Below are 19,491 nucleotides of genomic sequence, written 5' to 3' on the forward strand. Positions count from 1 at the left end.
CAGGAGAAAAAGTTGCGATACAACAGAAATAAAACAAATATAGATGTTTCACTAGCCCCTTAATAGTAGCACCAAATGAGTTTCTCATGGAGAACATTCTAGAAGCACCATAACACAAAAGAGTGTTAGTCCCAGTGAGCCAAAGAAGGTGAGCCTGATCTAAAAAAAAGTCTTCTACTTTCCAGTAGGCAATTTAACCAAAAGAATGTATTGCTCAACTTGACAGAATTCCCCTCCAGTCATTTAGAACTGAAAAAGCTTCTTGGATGAGAAGCGAAACTTTTTCAAAGAAAAAAAAAAAACAAGAAAGTCCATTGCCTTTTGGGAAAAAAAACCACCTTTAGGACAACTCTATACAATCTATTCTGTGCAGAAGTAATTTATCCATTCAGAAAATTTAAAAAAAACCAGATTATCCCTGGCTGGAAATTCCAATTTAAAGAAATATGATTGCCATGATGGGAATTGCCATGATGAACATGAAGGGATACCATGATGGAGGTTGATCTTCCTCACTGGGAATGGGGGAGAAGTCTTCAGCTGGGGCTCAGTAGAACACCCACTGCTTGTTTAGCGAACACAAGAACTTTGGCCCTCATATTGCTGACTCAGTCAGCTCCTCATAACATCACATGCTTCAGCAGAAAGCAAACAGAACAGAAGCTAAACATAGGAAATAAAACAGTTTTATATGATGCACCAAGGAAACTGAATTTGCTTTGCAGGGCTGGGCCAGTAAGTGTTGTTAAATCTATATGACTATCTCACTACTTGGGACAAGGCGTTGGTCCTTATTTTCCATGCTCCACCAGGAAGCCTTGCCTGAAAACATAATATAGCTCTCTGTCCACCACAACTTTATTCATTCTGAAATATTTATTTATTTATTTATTTATTTATTTATTTATCAAACTGGACACATCTAGAATACATCAAGTGGTGGGCAAAAAAATTCTAGCAAATCGCCTCACTATAAGTCCTAGAAAACGTATCAATAACGTAGACCTGACCCTGAGGCTTAGGATTCACCCTTGACAGCATGTCAAAAACGTAATAGGTTGATCCTTTTCATTACATCCTGCAACAATATTTATCCTGGTATTTCTATTTGGGTTGCCTTTCCTGTGACAACCATGGAAATTTAGGCCACTGATCTTCTAGCAAATTTGTAAGAAGAAACTGCCTTCCTCCTCCGAGCCAACTAAGAGAACAGCCTTCTCAACCAGCACAGTACAATTGCCAATTTTGAACTCCTTCTAGCCTATGGCAACCAGACAAGTAATTAAACACAAAGCTGGTCTGAGATAGACTTTATTCCATGGCAGTGTTACAACATATTCAAAAAAGGCAATCCTCCAATCCAAAAATTTACTTGGCAGGCAGTCAGGCTTTATTCTGACTTCTAAAAATGTGAACTATTGCCATTATAAGAAATTTTTTTTAAAAAATAATGAGCTCAATTTGGAAGGCAGCAAGCCAATCTCCTATGACTCAAACTAGCTTATCTTTCCATTGTTCACATCCCAGAAGACAATGGCTTTACTATGACAAGCTACAGTACTTGCTGCAATGGAAGTTTGACTCATTTGAATCTCCTACGCTTCCAACCTTTTGCCATGGGAAACATGTTTGATAATATCTTCTGCAGTCAAAGGTTACATCTCAATTATATTCGGGTTTTTTTCATAGGAAGTCCTATCCTTAGTGTAAGCCAGCATTTCAGATTTGTGTTTTTCACTGCACAAATGTGCTCTTTTGCATATTATTGTTATTATATTTGCTTGGTAGGGATAATAAGCTGGGGATATTAACACAGGCAAGCAAGGCTCTAATTATCATATGAAATCTGGATTTTTCTTTTGTCTTTTGAAGAGTTGTAAAGCCTGGGGCTTGGTTTTGTCCCACTCTCTTGGCAGATTTTTTTTTTTTGCCTTAATCAGTGTCTTGTGCACTGTTAGGCACACACCTTTTTGTTGTCTGTTTGTTTTTTCACAGTTAAGTCACAGTTTTAAAAGAAAGCATTTTCACAGTACCTTTCCGTAAGCATTAATTAGCAATGCAGGAAATCATCTCATTCCAATCCTATACTGTGCACTATTGTACATTCTTTTTAGGAGAAACAAAATAATTAAAAATGCAAGCTGAAACAAACTAAGTAGTGGGGGAAAGTGAAATCATACTAAGAAATACTGTTCCTGCATTTGTGTGTGTTCCTTAGGAAAAGTGGAAGAGAAAAAAATCGAGTAATTCAAGCAAAAAGAAAAAGAGAAACGAATGTTTAAAATCCTCATAGAGATACATTCTTGGTCTTCTCTTTCTCTTGGTCTAATCAATTTCAAAAAAACAATTCAGAAGAGACAACTGGGAGAGAGAAGAAAAATAACATGTGTCTGGATCCAACGTAACAGATTGTGCTTAAAGGTGCCTGGCAAGCTGAAGAAAGATTTCCAAGAAATCAAGCATTCTTTCAAAATACTTGAAAAACTAGCGAGCCAACAAATAAACCATGCCAACTTTTCTATCATTTAGCTGACCTTCTCCAAAGCAGCTTTTAGTCCAAGGCCATACTAGTTCATAGCCAGATTTCTGATGTCCCTGGACCAGTGTTTCTCAACTTCAGCAAATTCAAATGTGTGGACCTCAACTCCCAGAGCTCCCAGCCAGAGGAAGTTGAAAAACATTGTCCTGGAGCCTTTAGCCCAAGACGTCAGGTAAGAACATTCTTACCTGGTCTAATGTAACCACCAATTCTGGTCTAGCTCTATACCTGCTAAAGCAACTCATTACTCAGAAATGCCAAAATTACCCTAAATACCAAACCTGACTCTACTGAAGCATAGGCAGATCTGAATGACCAAACTGGAAACTAAAGAGTGAAATCACATTCCTCAAAAATTCTGTACTGAAACGCCAAAAGAGAAGTGCAAGTGGCAGAAGATGTTTTTTTTTGTGGTTTGGAAGAATATATATGACTAGAACCTGGAAAACCAAAGCATTTAGGGTTTATAATAGAGAAGTTGTGTCCTTCCTTCCTTCTCGAACCTAAACTAGTCTTGAGGAACAGAGCAAACCCAATCCTAAATATTTCAAGCTAGAGTTCAGGAAAAGAAAGGACCTGCTTCCCACAAACAGACACATTTCTATTATTTCTAATTAAACATTTCATTCCGTCCTATTTGGATTCACAAATGGGTCATACACACCCCAAGGTTAGGCCTTTCTTTCAAAATGCCTCCCAGTGTTTGTAGGGCGGTTCTTTTTTCTTATCAAAGAAGCAAGGCAATGATAGTCCAAGTTCTATATCCATGAGACCAGGAGGTCATATGTTTATGTACCTGGTGGTCTGTTAATGGCAAGGTTCCGGAAGTGGCTGCCTTTGATCATCTCAACCGACAGTCTGCCTGTTGTAGCATTGTAGGATAGTCCTACTAGCAATTCTGGAACTCCTCCATGGGACAGAGACTGGGTTGAAGAAGCACTGTCACTGTGAGAGATGGCTGAGAGACTCAGTTGGGAGCCTCCACTCTGTGGATGAGATTTTTTTTTTTTAAGCCAACAACAAAAAATATTAATTAGAAATTAGAATTCTTTAGTATTATACAGAGATCTCCACTAAAATGGGCAGCTAAAATTAAAAATATAGAAAACTACCCTCGTTATTCTATTGCAACTGTGATGTGTGTGTCTTGCATAAATTTAACAACAGAAAAAAACCCGGCAGCATAATCTTTCACAGTTAAATACCTCTGTTCACTGATGCCTTCTACTAGGTTGACCTTACATGTTTATTTAGGTGGTGAGGGGCACCCATCATTTTATTACAATGGAATGCATATTTGGTAAATTGCAATAACTGGATTCATACAGCATGGCAGACCACAAACAACTTTTTAAATCAGAAAGGCCAGGCAGATTACATTATAGTGAATCAATACTTTGTAATTGGTTCCATTTGCTATAGGAACCCTGTAGTTCCCCCTAGCCATCATGGGAGTACCCAACATGTTCTCAACATGCATTATATGCCTTCAGAGAAATAAGTTCCCTACTTTATTAATAATCATTCACTTTTTTCCTTACCAATAAAGGAGAATATTTGGGGCTTATGGTTGAAATGGGGGTGCTCTTGGTTGTTTTCTTGCAGATGTTTTATTACCCAATCTAGGTATCGTCATTAGTGATAGTTTGGGTAATGAAACATCTGCAAGAAAACAACCAAGCTCAAAGAGCATCAAGGATCCATCAACCTTTTTCATTCTCTTGTTTTGCCCAACCTGAAAATCTTCAGTTGGCTTCTTGACCACACCCAGCTCCAGTATAAGTTCTTTGTCACTATTCCACAATATTTCTTCTCCTTGCCCCACTTTCCCTCTTTGCCTTTATATTCAAATATATCTACAGTATGATCTTGATATTTCCGTTTAGATAGTCCTACTTTTTTTTTCTTTCTGCCTTCATGCAGAACTGCCTCTACATATCTGAACCATTCCTGCTTTGTTCCAGCTTCTCTTCAATACCCATTTTTTGTATGAAGTCTTTGCATGTACCCATAGCTTCATACCAGCTTGTATGTACAGTCAGTCTATGCATGCCATTGTACTATTGCAGGTTTTGATACCACTAGGTTTTTGGATTTCAAATGTTTGAAGGGAAGTCTAAAACATCTGAGGGTGGGCACTAGATTTCATACCATTAACTATTTATAGCTTTTCTGATTCAAATTCGTGAGAATTATTTTATAGGTCAATTTTGACCATTCAGTTTATGGACAGTATATAGTTCATGGCTGTAAACTATCCTCTTTTATCCAAGAGAAAGGAAATGCAATAAGAACTTTAGTAATTTGTCCCCAATTTAATTCTACTTACACATAAGTTGCTCCTTGGTTCCAGAACCAGCGTGGTCTTCATTTCCCCCTCTTGGTTGAGATGGCTAAGATAAAACAACTGCTCGCCCATCATTCTCTCCTTCATCATTTTGCGCACAGAATAGAGACGGAACCGGAGGGCGTAGCTGCTCAACATTTCAGGGGCCAGCTTAGTGAAGGTCACTTTGTCCTTGAACAATGGGTTGGGCCCTTTCTGGACACTTGTCTTCCCTCGCTGTTTCTTGCTGGGCATCAGGACTGTGTGTACCTGCCAGGTACTTGCTCCACTGCGGTCCTTGTCTGGGATATCTTTAGCTTCGACAATAGTCACCACCAATTTCTGGCTCGATGGTTTGTAATCAAAGATGACATCTAAGTCACCACATCTTGAAATTGGCTCATAGGCACTAGTATGAGCTGGAAGAACACTTGCTTCTTCATGTTCCTTTAACAGAAAAAAATACAACATTGGAATTGTAAAACCCTGTTATTTACTTATATATAGCAATTAAATAATAGTTGCAGATCAGTGATTCTGGGTTTTGTCTAATTGCCAACAAGAAATGGGAAAAAAGCATGTTGAGTTGGAAGAAGACACAAGTCAAGAGGACACTTTTGCCTTTTTTTGGTAATGGAGAAAATAGAGAAAAAGAGACAAGGTCTAGGACTTCAAAAGGAATAACAGATAATGGACAGGGAAGCATAGCATGGCTTGGAAATCCGTGAAGAATAAGTAAGAGTCAGGAGCTTCATGGAAATATGGTTGAATGATTATTTGTGAAAGACAGGAGGCCAAACAGAATGGAGAGGTGGGATCCATACAGAGGAGTTACATATTAAGAGCAAAGGATTGAATACAGAAGAAAAGTTCAGATCTAAGAAGAAAATCCTCCATTACTGAAAAGATAAGTATGAAAGATAAGTAAGAATTAGGTTTGACAAAAAGATTTTGGGACCAATTCTTGAATGCCATTTATTATCTGTACAAAAAGAAATGCATTACTGGTTCTTGTTCTGCAAAGAGCTTTCCCCTATCATAAAAAGCAGAATATTCCATTTATGTCTTCATCCCTTGTGAAGGCATAAACATATATTTTTAGTCTTCTCTGAGCACTAAATCTAAGCATTTTCATGCCTACAGATGACATCAAACCTCACAAAACATTTTATTTCCTATTTTTCAATGCATTTCTCCAGACAGATTCATCTATCTTTTGCCTAATCCCTTTTCTTCTTCTTCTTTTTAAATACAAAATTTACTTTTGATAAAAGAAAAACCTGTGAAGAGGGAAGAGGGAGAGTCAGGTGCTTAGTTTCCTGGGTGTGTGTTTTCTGTTCAAAGGTGCTTTTTAATCTCAGATTAAAACGGGTTGCCATAGAGACCTTTCCTTTCTATTTAAACATGAACATGCTGTGAAAGAACAGGATATTCAGGGAGCAGAGTAGGTCTTCAGAAGGAATTTAAGGATTTACTCCTACAGCTGTATTTCAGAACCCTTCTAGCGCACTGATGCAGAATATTTTATATATTACTCTTTTGCTGCTGGTGGTCACTATTTCTCCTTTCAATTGCCCTGATTATATTTTTATTTGGAAAATGGCATAGAAGTGCCAGAAAGAAATAATAACAATGATGTTGATGATGACCATGACAACTACTTGTCAATCACCTCACCAGAGACAGGTCACTCACCATGCCTTGTATTCTGCCTGTTGCCCAGTATTCTGTTGATTCTGTAATAAGAAACATAAAGTTTCTTACATCCTTGGTCACTACCCTGCAAAGTGGGCTGGCTGCATTCAGCTACAAATGTCACATGCAACAGTTTGCTTCCCGGAGTTGTGGTGGCTCCATCACTGGAGGTTTTGAAAAATAAACTGGACAACCATTTGACCAGGATGGTATAAGGTCTCTTGTCTTGAGCAGGCGTTGGACTAGAAGAGCCAAGAGGTCCCTTCCAGCCTTACGATCAGAGAGTACATAAGGCCTCCAGAACAAGATGCCACCTTGCTCAATGCCAGCTTTTAAACACAATCAACTATTCTGCCTTTCAGCAAGAAGTACCAGAATACAGAATGGTGTTTTAAGTTTGTCCACCTCTCTCTATTGGAGTCGGAGTCATTCTAGAAATATTTGCACTTCAACACAATATAGGCAAAGGTAAGTGTGTGTAATAATTACAAAATCCATCACCGAGCCCATCAAAAATCAGGACTGTTACCTAAACATTTTATTTGAATCCCATTGGGCACTAAACAGATAACAGAGGCAGGGGAAAGGGGAAATAAGTAGGCAGATTTTGCCTACAAACCTTGGATCTGGTTTTTACCTGGCTTGTAACCACTTGCCTTTAGTAAAACTACTCCTTTCACTAATGATGCAGCCAAAGGATCTTCTTTTGACCGAGTTGGGACAACCCCAACACCAAATCTTACTATTCCTAACAGAAGGACATGTATATTCATGGAGTGGGATGGGAGAAACTGTGTCACCTTAATTCCACAACCAATGGAGATGATCAGAAGATACAGAAATCAAGAGAGGGACAAGACTGAGGAAGAAGAGGAGCAGGAGGAGGTATCTTTGTATGAATCATACGGGAGGGGCTCATAATGAATGATTAAAGTATCCTTCATTTCAGCTCAGCCCTTCAGATAAAAGCTCAGGCATTACTTTTTCTAAAAATAGGAAGAAGATGTAGATGAAGAACTCAATAGGGACCAAGTGATCAATTCCTTGTAGGCTCAGAAGGAATGATAAAGAGGAGCTAACAAAAGAAAAAAGAAGTGTGTAAAGCCTTTTTGTAAATCAACAGACTGATTATGGAAGTGGCATTCAGAGTGGAGAGACAGACAAGTCACTTGAGGTGACTAACCAATCAGCTGCCTGATGAGTAATTCAAGGTCCTAAAAAACTAGATCTAAAAAAAAAGCATCTGAGATCGTGCAACTATATGATAGGAATGTAATCACTGCAAAGCATACAGAGATCCAGACCCGCTATGTTCAGTGCTCCAAACATAGGAAGGGGCTTACTAGTCAGAACCTTGACCCAAGTTTTTTGCACTGTCACAAACAATGGGTCACATAAAAAGAGTTGCGTCAAAACACTGTAAGGCAGGGTAAAAATACACTGCAGTACCCAGCAAGCAAACCAAGTGGAGAACAAGTACCTACTTGAACAATTCAGGCAGAATGGCTACCACAATTTTGTTTGCAACAAGATGCCTGCGCAATATGCAGGGGAGAGAAAGAAGGTACAATACTATTATATGGCATTTCCTGTCCTACTTTATAAAATATTTTAGAGGCAGTAGAAAGCAACTTCCAAGATCTGCAAGTAAGCATCCCACAGCACCTAGAGCCGTGATGGTGAACCTATGGCATGCAGAGTCCTCTCTGTGGGCATGTGTGCCGTCACCAGCTACTGTTCTGGTTTCCGGAGTGCACATGCACACTGGCCGGCTGATCTTCGTGGGTGCTGCAGCATCAGAAAATGATTTGAAAACAGCCCCAAAAATGGGCAAAACCCACACCGTTTTCAGGCCATTTTGTCCCCCAAAACAGCCCAAAATGGCACAAAAAAAAGCCAAATAACAGGCCAGCTGGTCTATGGGTTTCCAGTTCTCCGATGCACACAAAGACCAGCTGGCTGGCACGCATACATGTGCCGGAAACCCAAAAATCAGCTGGCTGGGCGGCGTGCGCATGCATGCTGCCAACTGGTCTTCGGGTTCTTGGCGAGCGTGTGCACATGAACATGCATGCACGCGTGTTCCAGTTTGGGCACTTGGTGCCATCACTGACCTAGAGGCTACCATATGAAGGCAAATCAAGAACTAGAAAGACTGTTTGGAGGTGGGAGAAATTTCAAATGTAATTTAGCAGATTCCCTGCATGGATTGCCCCTGTGGCTATGTAGGACTCAACTCTCAGTGCCCCTGACAGGAATTACAACAACATCCTGATCTCTTAAATTCTAGGAAGCAAAATTGCTCTGTTAGCAATAAATGGAGTGGAAACCACAGTAGGACAGAGAGATGGATTTTTGAAACTTAGAGAAGACCCTCTAAAATAAAATCTTAGTTTTCCATTTCAATTTACAATTTGTACAGTGGGAATAATATCAATCACTCATTGTAGAGAAGAGCCAAGTTTCATATTTCCTGTACATAGTCCAAGGGATTGCAACTTGTCATGATCTTTAACAACTCCCACTAGACGTATAGTAGCATAGTACAGTTTGCAATTGTAACTAGAGAAAGGGATGTGACAGTAGATTTAAGTTATCTGTGCGGACATACTCAAGTAGTGAAGTTTTTCATCTATCTGAGCACCGATTATTGCCTAGACTACAAACCATGTGTTTAGATGATGAGATGATTAAACAAAGCTTTGAAATATGAACCTTTTATATTTGCCACTTTACCTTGGACATGATCATATGAAAACCATCCTACTCAATGGTTAAGACAGTGATGGAGAACCTTTTCGGCACTGAGTGCGGAAACATCACACGTGTGTGTTGTCAGGGCCACTCTCCAGAAAAGCCAAACTTTTGGGTTCTAGCGTGCATGTGCACCCTACAATCAGTTGGCCAAGTGCAAATGCAGGCTGGTTTTCAGTATTGCCATGTGCGCGAAGGGATCGCGCTCTGGAAAAGCCAAACGTCCAGGTTCTGGAGCGCATGCACACCCAACAATCAGCTGGGCAGCGTGCATGTACACACTGGTGTGCGTACAAAGGACAGCTGATTGCCATGCATGCATGCATGCATGCAAGAAACCCGGAAGACAAACAGGCAAGGCCGCATGGTCCACTTTGGGCATGCATGCCATAGGTTTACCATCACAGGGTTAAGAGAATATCCACAGTCCAAAGATGCTGAAAACACAAATACCCAAACTTTGTGACTCAATATGTAGTCTTAACATAGCGCATGCAAAAGCAGCCGTTGCTAACAAGACTTCAGAGAACCACGCATGCTCTTATATAAAAGTGCCTTTTCTTACCTCTGGACTCCAAGCCGATGAGCTGTCAGTTTCGTCATTCCCTTCAAATCCTTGGTTGCTGAAAGCTGTTTCCATTTCCAAACTCCCTTCGGTTTCTTGTCGGCTGAGGCTGGGTGTTGCACTAACATCCACCTCAAAGTCTTTTGGCTGCCCAGAGCCCCTGCTCTCCACCACCCTCGAACTGATGGATAGAAGGTCATCTTCGTGAGAAGAGAGATTGTCCTGGTAACTCAGGTGGCTGAACCCATCTAAATCTAATTCATTTCAAACAAAAATATATATATATTTAGATAGATATACACACTCCAATTCAGGGATACAAAATTATTTAGAGTCTGAGTTATTAGCATGAAATAAAACTATTCCAGTTAAAAAACAGGTTCTGAGGATCCCAGATTTAGTTATGAATGACAAGACACTGATATCATTTAAAGGTATGGCCGCAGTTAGACCCACACTTAAGAAGTTTGTTTCATTTATATACTCCAATGACTAATTCCCTGTGATGAACATCATAAAAAACTATTGTCTATATCAAAGGAATGCATTTTTCCCCAAGCTGAGAGCTTGATTTGATCTTTCATAGGCTTAGCCAGCACTGAAGGCCCAATCCACAGAAGTAGGACTAGAACACATGTAGATTTAATTAAAATAAATGACAGAATAGATAACTGCAGATTTAAATATACCATAAGTTTACAAATAATTTATTTGCAGGTGTTATAGCTTTCTCTAATCCAAAGGCTCTGGGCAGGTTACAACACTAAAAATTTAAGACAATGAAATATAAACTTTTTTTTTTTCAGATCAGATACCACTAGCAACAAATTACAATTGAAGGCTTGGTGGAACTGAACCATCTTCAATAACTTCTATAATGAAAGCTTTATGAAACTTTGACAGTAAACTGTTCCAAAATAAGGGAGCCACAGTAATGAAATGCTACTGATATGATTTTTCTCCAAATTATTAATAATTGTGAGTGATTATGTGCCACCAAATCAGTGTTTACTTTTAGTAACCTCATAGATAGACCTTCTTCACAACAGTTTTTCCCCAATATGGCTTTTCAGGTATTTCAACTGTACACCCATTGCAACTGTAATCAAACTAATGTTGAAGAAGTTTAATTAACTCTACTAGAGTGATTAGTGTAATGCTTTCCCCTTCTTTTATTAAAATTACAACTTTTAAAGGACTTCTGGATCACCACAGTCAAGACTAAGAATGGTTCCTTCTATGCTGCAACTCCTATAATCCAGTAGAGAAATAAAAGGGAATGGAAGCAAAATTGGCAGAATCAGGAATAATAGAAATTGTTTCATGAAAGGTGAGATGTGCTGCTGAGATTTCCAAACATTTATAGAGCATTTCTCCCTCATTCAAGTCTTCCTGAAGTCACCACTGCTTATCCTTTGATTTCATTAACTGAAAATCAACTCCAACCAATTCCCGGATAAGCAAGCAAAGAGACTGGCATCTTGCATACAATTCCCTGTGTGTTTGTCCAGAATCTGTCTGTTTGGAGGGCCACTGGGATTTCCTTCCGACAAGAATGTTTTAGGGTGTTTTTCATTCCACTACAAAGACTCCAGGCACCACTGATGTTGAATAGAACATGGTGTACATCACAGATTGTAGCTCTAACATAAGCAGTACATGTTTGATATACACTTGGCACACACCAGAGCAGTAGGCTGGAAGACAGGTTTTAAAATTTAAAATAAATAAATAAAATGCCATAAGCTTTCAGAATAGAAGTGCTTCTCTAGTGAGAAATTATTTTACACACTTCCCACACACAGCCTCCCCCAGCACACATATTCAGTGCTTTGCAAAGCTGGCTTGCAGCCAGAGTATCAGTTAAGCGTTCAAAAGCTATTTGAAGATTAAGAAATATAATTCAAGGGAATCTACTGACTGCCTATGCCTGCTCTTGGGAGCCAAGCCTTACTGAAATAAGTGGGGCCTATTTCAGAATACAAATAATTCAGTTTCTTCTGAAAATGCTGCCGTGGAGTTCACTTAAGAGTTTATTGCAGGATTCCTCATAAAGACTTTCCAAAAGTTGAACTAGCTATACTAGAAACAGTCGGTGAGATATATTCCAAAGTGCATTTACACACCAACTCCAGCTTTTTTCCAATTTGGCATTCTCTCTCTGGAAGGTGCTAATTGGAGAAGTCTGATCTAAACCAGTGTTCATCAGCTTCAGCAACCTCAACCTCAGCATACTGGTTGGACAATTCTGGGAGTTGAAGTCTACCCATCTTAAAGTTGCGGTTGAGGAAGAGTGGTGATTTAGATCAAGCAACCTGGTTAAAATCCACCTTGACTCACTTTCTGAAGTTATATCTTAGGAGCCTGTGCCACTCACAGAGTTGTCATCAGCAAAGACAGCTTGATAAATACAAATTTATGTACATACAACTTATGATCACAACTGAGCCGAAGTTTCCTGTTGCTAAATAAGACAGTTGTTAAGTGGGTTTTGCCTCAATTTTATGACCTTTCTTGCCACAGTTGTTAAGATAATAAGATGATTGTTAAATGAGTATGGCTTCCCTGTTGACTTTCACTATAACACTGTAACAGAAACAGAGTTGGAAGGGACCTTGGAGGTCATCTAGTCCAACCTCCTGCTCACGCAGGAGACCTATACTAGGGATTTGCACTGCCAAATTGCCGACCTTTCTGATCAACAAGCTCAGTGTCTTAGCCAATGAGCCACTTTGTCAAACTAGGTGCTTCTCAGGAGGCCAGAAAAGTTGATAAAATGAGCCCAAGACACTGCAACCCTCATAAAATATATGCCAGTGTCTGAATTTTGGTCATGTTATCACAGTGAATGCTGTTAAGTGTGAAAATGGTCATAAGTCACTTTTTTCAGTGTCGTAACTTTGAATGGCCACTAAACAAATGGTTGTAAATTGAGAACTACCTGTAAGTTTGTCTTATCATAAAATGGTATTAATTGTGCTTTCTTAAGGAAACAAGAGTGATGGCTACAGCAACCATTATTACAGTTTACCCAAGTCAAATATTCATTATATCAACCTATTAAGGTGTTAGATGTAGTTATGGGAGAAGTTAAGAAGCTTGTGAATGCACCCCTGTTTCCCAGGTACTACTAAAAATATTTTATTCTTATTTTTCCCCATTTCATTTTTGAAGTGATGTGTTGATTTTAGATTAACATTATAAGCTTTTGATTTTATGTCTTTTGTCATCTTTACTGTTAAACTTCGACTGATTTTAAGAGAGGCTTAGCAGAAGCAGAGCTAGTATAAGATGATATCCATAGTCCTTCAACCCTGGAGCAAATTCTAGACATGTTGTTGACCACTTGTGCATCCCTTGACTGAGCCATTTTTTTGTTTATCTCATTATTGGTGTTTTTTTTTTTGAAAGAGTTATAAAATACCTTCACTTTCAGAGGCCTCAGTACTGTATTCTTCATGATTTGACAACAAGCAGTTAAATTTTGGCCTGTGCTCCAAACCTGCTTGGATTCCTTTTTCAGAAACTCCTGATCGAAAGCTTTGCGAACGAGAAACTGAGATCTCAAACTGTTTAATCACCTCTTCATCACTGTCTGAGGATGTTGTTAGATCTTCATCATCCCCATAACTGTTCACTGAGAGAAAAAGAGACACACAGAAGGTTTTGACAGCCCAGGAGGCAGAATCATCATCATACAAACTCAGAAAGACAAAACAAGGCAGGAGCCACGGGATACACGATCTCCAATGAGCTATTGGTGTTTTACCAAGAGGTGTGCCATCTTTCTGCTAGTGATCTTCATAACAACAATGAATGTTTGGTTTTTTTACTCCTCTCCCCAGTCGTCATTCCATTTTTTTCTTTCCCTTAAGACAGGGGTGTCAAACTCAAGGTCCGGGTCCTCGATCACGAGGTACTTAGATCTGGCCCATGGGGCCACCCTGGGAACAGCGAAGGACCAACCCGCAGTGCTTCTGCCAGTGAAAACGGGCTCCTCCCAAGGAGGAGGCCTCCCAAGCTCCTTTTTCACTGGAAAGGGCTTGCAGGAGGCCGCGGCAATCGAAAACAGAGCTCAGGAGCCATTTTTCACTGGCAGAGAGCTCGGGCCGCCACAGGTGCCCCCAATAGGAGTGACATTGAGCTGGCCAGGCCCACCCTGGCCACACCCACCTTGGCCCCCCAAGATCAAACACAACCCTGATGTTGCACTCAATGAAATCGAGTTTGACACCCCTGCTTTAAGAGGATGTTTAATATTTTTGTTTCATTTGTTTTACTTGAAATAGTTGATTTTCTAATATCTCAATAATAAATGTAAACTTTCAAGGATTTTCTACCAATCAACTTTATCCTGAATGAAGATGTCAAATGCTACAGCAAAGAGGAAACATTCACATTATCTTCCTCAAACGAGCAATGGAATTAACCCTGCAGCTGAAAAAGCAAACGTAGTAACTGTAACTCAGACACTGCTCAACCTTGTTCCCCATATCCTCCCCAATGTTATATGAGCAGTACATGATGAGTAGATACTTAAAATGCCATTTGGCTTGGACACTTATTTATGCATCACCGCTATTAATATTTTTAAGCATAGTTTACAAAGTGCTGTAGGCATGGGAAAGGGAATATTTATTGGAGATCAATGATTACCATCTGAACTTAATTACAAATGAAAAAGCCTCCCCAACTATTCCAATCTCCATTCTACCCTGAAGCATAAGGTATACTCATGTCATAAAAGAACATGGATAGCATTTCAAGATCAGCTGCAATACTCCATATCAATTATTTCTCTCTGCTATCCATGTATATTAGGTACAGAGAATTCCTGCATAGAAAATGCCATTAAAAGTCCCAGTTTCTTTGCTACTTGGTCAAAGTCATCATTTTAATGGTCAACAAGATTTGCTTTTTAAATATAGTCAGTCAGTTGAAAGCTCTACAAAAACTCTGACACAGGGTGATAGTCACCATGAAGTCTTGTGCTACTGTTGATTAAGGTAGCAGAACTGATGGGATTGTGAAGGAAGCGTGTCTGACAGATCTCCAAGTCCCTCGGGCCACCAAAGAGAAGGCCATCTCCTAGCTGGATACAAAATACAGTAAGGCTAACAACATGTTTACGCAAAAGAATAACTAGTGTTCAAAGACATGCACTCCATATTCTTTGCATGTATTTTTGACAATACTGAAAAAAAATCTGTGTTGCCAGAACTGTATTCCTTTATCCTTTAAAAAAAAAACAATACAACATAGTAACACAACAGACAGCTGGTATATTCAAATGCATCTGACTATGCTTGTGTAGTTGTGTGAGAGAAAATGAGAGAGAATGAGCACACACACACACACACACAAATTGTCACTTATATCCAACACCCCTCCACCCCAGCAGTTCCCAAAGGAAAGATTCCTCCTGTTGTTTGCCTGGATGCAGATGGGGAAAAAAATTAAATGAAAAATCAAGAAGCAGCACACTATTTTTTGTATCAATTAGTAGATGATGGTGTTGAAACACCTGCTCTTTCATAGCCAAATTTGTAAACTTAGCTCATACCTCAAACTCACTCTAGAAATACCCCAAAGCTTTGTGATAAGTCTGTAGGCATAGAAAAGTCAAGCATTTGCATTATTTGCCTAAAATAACGTAGCAAATTATTCAATGTCAAAGTCATAGAACTGGTCTTATACTAACAAGGCACAAGAATAGATAAGTCTCTATCTATTAACTGAGAATGCCTATTTCTAACTTTCATACCCATGCATTTAATGCATGTGCATACTATGTGTAGCTGTGAGCATACACAGCATGAAGATTTCAATCTCCCTTTCTTTTCACTTTGGTTTTCTCTATCCTTAATGCTAGATAATATTGTCTTGGCACACCTTTATGTAACTAATCTCCTTTCCCCACAGACAGAGGTCAAATTTATAAATGATTACTGTAATACCAGTTATTGTGTTTCACACTGTATATAAAAAAGATCCAAAGAACAACAGGGATTTTTTACATTTATCTGCATTCCACCTTTGTTAACTTTCGAAGTAACTCAAGGCATCAAACAGATCCAAGACACATTTCTCCTCCTATTTTCCCTACAACAACAACCATGTGAGGTAGGCTGTGTGTGTGTGACTGGCCCAAGGTCACCCAGTTGGCTTTCATGGTTAAGGTGAAACTTGAACTCATGGTTTCCTACTTTCTAGCCCGGTGCCTTAACCACTAAACCAAATGAATTCATACAGAGAGCTAAGCATCTACATTTAGGTGCTTAGAATATAAATTAATGAAGAAAATAAATAAAAAACATCGCATAAACTTTCTGGCTTATGGCTGACTATAATGGGGGACCTTAACCACTATGACATTCAGCACATTATGTTAAATACACTGTGGGTTAATGTGAATGATGAATGACATAAGGTGCTCAACAGTTGTTAGTTAAAATGGGAACACATTTCCGTTCCTTCATTTCTTGGATTTTGTTTTGTCTAAGTGAATTTTAAAAAAAACTAGGAATAAATATGGTGCTTAAAGTAAAAGCTCCAGTTTCCTACAATTAGTCACTGGAAGAAACAGGGTGATAGGCTACTTTATTCTTTTGTCTTATCTCAAAAGGCTTTTCTTTCACTCTTAAGAAGTACCTACTACATGGCCATGAACCTAAACCTAATGTTCACTCAAAAGATTGCAGATGAAAACAACAGGGTTCCTTGCAGTAATATAAGCTTCCTTACAGAACCATTGAAAATATTACCACTATGGCATAAATGAGATTTGTTGTTCATTCTGACAATAAATAAACATGGTCAATCATTTCATTTCCAACTCTTTGGGAATGTTTAACAAGCTCTCTTCACTTCCCTGTGGAGAAGTCATGTTATATCCATACAACTAACTGCTGTTTTTACTAAGAGAAGCCCCCAGTTCTGTTCATGTTGTCAAACCGTATGTCTTTATATACCCTAACAGTACATCTCCAATATGACAGAAGCAAAGCAGAAAAGTGGTCTACCAAACATTCCTTATAAAAATTGTTCTTCTAAAGATTCCATACGCTCATCAGCATCCCAAGCAGAAGGTCATGGATGAAATTTACTTTTGGGAGTGTTTATTGGCCCAAGAAACACTGCTCATATCTGCTGTAAAACATTCTTTCTACAATTTTGTATGTTTATATTAGTCCATATTATTTTTGAGGCCTTTGAACTCTGGTGCTGGAGAAGACTCCTGCGAGTCCCTTGGATTGCAAAGTGAGCAAACCGGTCAGTCCTAGCGGAGATCAATCCTGATTGCTCTTTAGAAGGCCAGATCCTGAAGATGAAACTCAAATACTTTGGCCACCTAATGAGAAGGAAGGACTCACTGGAGAAGAGCCTCATGCTGGGAAAGATTGAGGGCAAAAGAAGAAGGGGGCGACAGAGAATGAGGTGGCTGGATGGAGTCACTGAAGCAGGAGGCCTGAGCTTAAATGGACTCCAGAGGATGGTAGAGGACAGGAAGTCCTGGAGAAATATTGTCCATGGGGTTGCGATGGGGAACACGACTTTGTAACTAATAACAACATTTTATTTTAATGGGGAAAATCATTTATTTAATTCATTATAGCCACAAGTTTTCCATTAAAAAAATTCAAGATCTGTCTAGCTTAATAAAAATAACCCCATGCTGTTGGATGGTGAAGAATGCAAAACGGTTAACCAAAATGCAAAAGTCTCTTTGTTTCTTACTGTAATTGACATGCTAAAATCTAACACTTTCTCTTCCAATCTGAACACAGTCATTAGCTAGCACAGATTTCATTCTAGTCGCACAGATACCTTCAATTTTAGTTATTTTAACTCTGCCAATGTCTCTCATGTGTCAGGCTCAATTATATTTCAGAACAAGAATCACAGTGTCAGGCCAAGAAGCTGGACTGTTTCTTTAATCACACCCACAAGAATTAAAGTACAGGGGATGCTTTGATTGTCATCTAAACTATTCAAGGTGAAGCTACTTCTCATTCACATTTGCCATGCTTTTATTCATCCTATTATCCCTCTTTCTCAAATGTCATATTTTCAACTGCTGCACAGAACAATCTTCTTTGTTCACAGCTTGCAAGTAAATATTTACCTCTTGAGATGAACAATCTACCAAGGATTCACTTCCTTAGAGCACAAATGCGTATTCTGAAGCCATACTTCACACAGGCACTTATTTCCATCACATTCTCTCATCATTACCTTGGCTACCTCCTTTAGTGCACAGATGACTTTCTGTCCCGACTTTGACGTATAGTATTGCAAATCACAGCACCAGCTCCCAGTATAGATTTTATTTCTTGTGATCCATAGGAACGATCTTGGAAACTAAACATAGTAAATGGCAATAATCTTTTTGTTTGTAAGTATGTCCCTTCCTATGAAAAGAAAGAGCAGGATAAGCTGGGTAGGTAAGAGCATCTGGAGTGGAGTATAAAGATAATGGCAAGGAACTATGCTACTGGAATTCTACCACAACAAAAGCCTCAGAATTAAGGCATTAAACTTGGAAAAAGTTAAGAAAGGGTTTTTTGCTGTAAAATTAGTTGCTGTGTGGGCACGTTGTGTGCATTTCATGCAGTAACTCTGAATAGCAATAGCAATAGCAATAGCAGTTAGACTTATATACTGCTTCATAGGGCTCTCTAAGTGGTTTACAGAGTCAGCATATCGCCCCCACAGTCTGGGTCCTCATTTCACCCACCTCGGAAGGATGGAAGGCTGAGTCAACCTTGAGCCGGTGAGATTAGAACCGCTGAACTGCAGATAACAGTCAGATGAAGTGGCCTGCAGTACTGCACCCTAGCCACTGCGCCACCTCGGCTCATGTAAGCGGCATGTAATATTTTTTTAAAAATGCATACAACTAATTAAAGATAAAAAGATTGTAATTGCTTTACTGTAGGTGTGTGCTGGCTATTTCAAGGGGGGGTTGTCTCTGAGATGGCTTTTTATTGAAGGTATATGGCCTGTAAGAATGGTAAACAACTGAGGGCTTCTTGGCATGCATGGGAGGTAAAGGATTAGGGGAATGCATCAATCAGGGACCATGATCTGGCCAGAACATGTTATAATTTAGAATTGTTAAGCCTCCCAGAGTCCCTTGGTTGAGATACAAGGCGATAGGAAGGTAGGAAGTTGGTAGGTAGGTAGGTAGGTAGGTAGGTAGAAGATGAGGGAGGGAGGGAGGGAGGGAGGGATATATATATTTTCTGTGTATCCTGTGAAAAAGGTTGTGTGTGCTTGAAGACAAAAGAAAGCAATTGGTTTATAGGGAGGGAGGGGGGAAGAAAGGAAGATGGATTACTTTATTGTGCTTTGTACCATGAATCTACTATCTCAGTAATGACTGTAATTGACTTTGTCCAATAATTCAGCATTCTGGAAACTGCAATTCAGTCTCTTAACCGTTGGTTTGATTGTGAATTGTATTGTTACAGCCTTTTATTAAGTATTTTCCATATAGCATACATGCGTCTACTGGAGAAGCAATTGTCGTGGGCAGGGGGTAGTTGGCAAGAGAAAACGTATTTTAAACAATAGAGATGCAGCATTGCTTGCAGGTTGCTGAAAGCGTGT

At 39.3% G+C, this 19,491-nt stretch overlaps 1 protein-coding gene across 3 annotated transcripts in view; it reads right to left on the minus strand.

The window, feature by feature from the left end:
- The window catches only part of SYT16 (synaptotagmin 16), a 103,300-nt gene that overhangs the window by 9,456 nt on the left and 74,353 nt on the right, over positions 1 to 19,491 (minus strand). For 2 of the 3 annotated variants that reach the window (XM_087727490.1, XM_087727485.1), the window contains exons 4-7: positions 13,304 to 13,516; positions 9,880 to 10,133; positions 4,869 to 5,312; positions 3,336 to 3,525 (exon numbers count right to left, since the gene is read on the minus strand). In XM_087727490.1, the coding sequence (XP_087583616.1) occupies positions 3,336 to 3,525; positions 4,869 to 5,312; positions 9,880 to 10,133; positions 13,304 to 13,516 (1,101 nt within the window). The remainder of the gene's footprint in view (positions 1 to 3,335; positions 3,526 to 4,868; positions 5,313 to 9,879; positions 10,134 to 13,303; positions 13,517 to 19,491) is intronic. The other variant, XM_087727480.1, reaches the window with a different exon arrangement.

Source organism: Thamnophis sirtalis, unplaced genomic scaffold (genome assembly GCF_051295495.1).
Source record: "Thamnophis sirtalis isolate CommonGarterSnake01/CBP01778 unplaced genomic scaffold, rThaSir2_p1.2 scaffold_1, whole genome shotgun sequence".
NCBI classification, from domain to species: domain Eukaryota; kingdom Metazoa; phylum Chordata; class Lepidosauria; order Squamata; family Natricidae; genus Thamnophis; species Thamnophis sirtalis.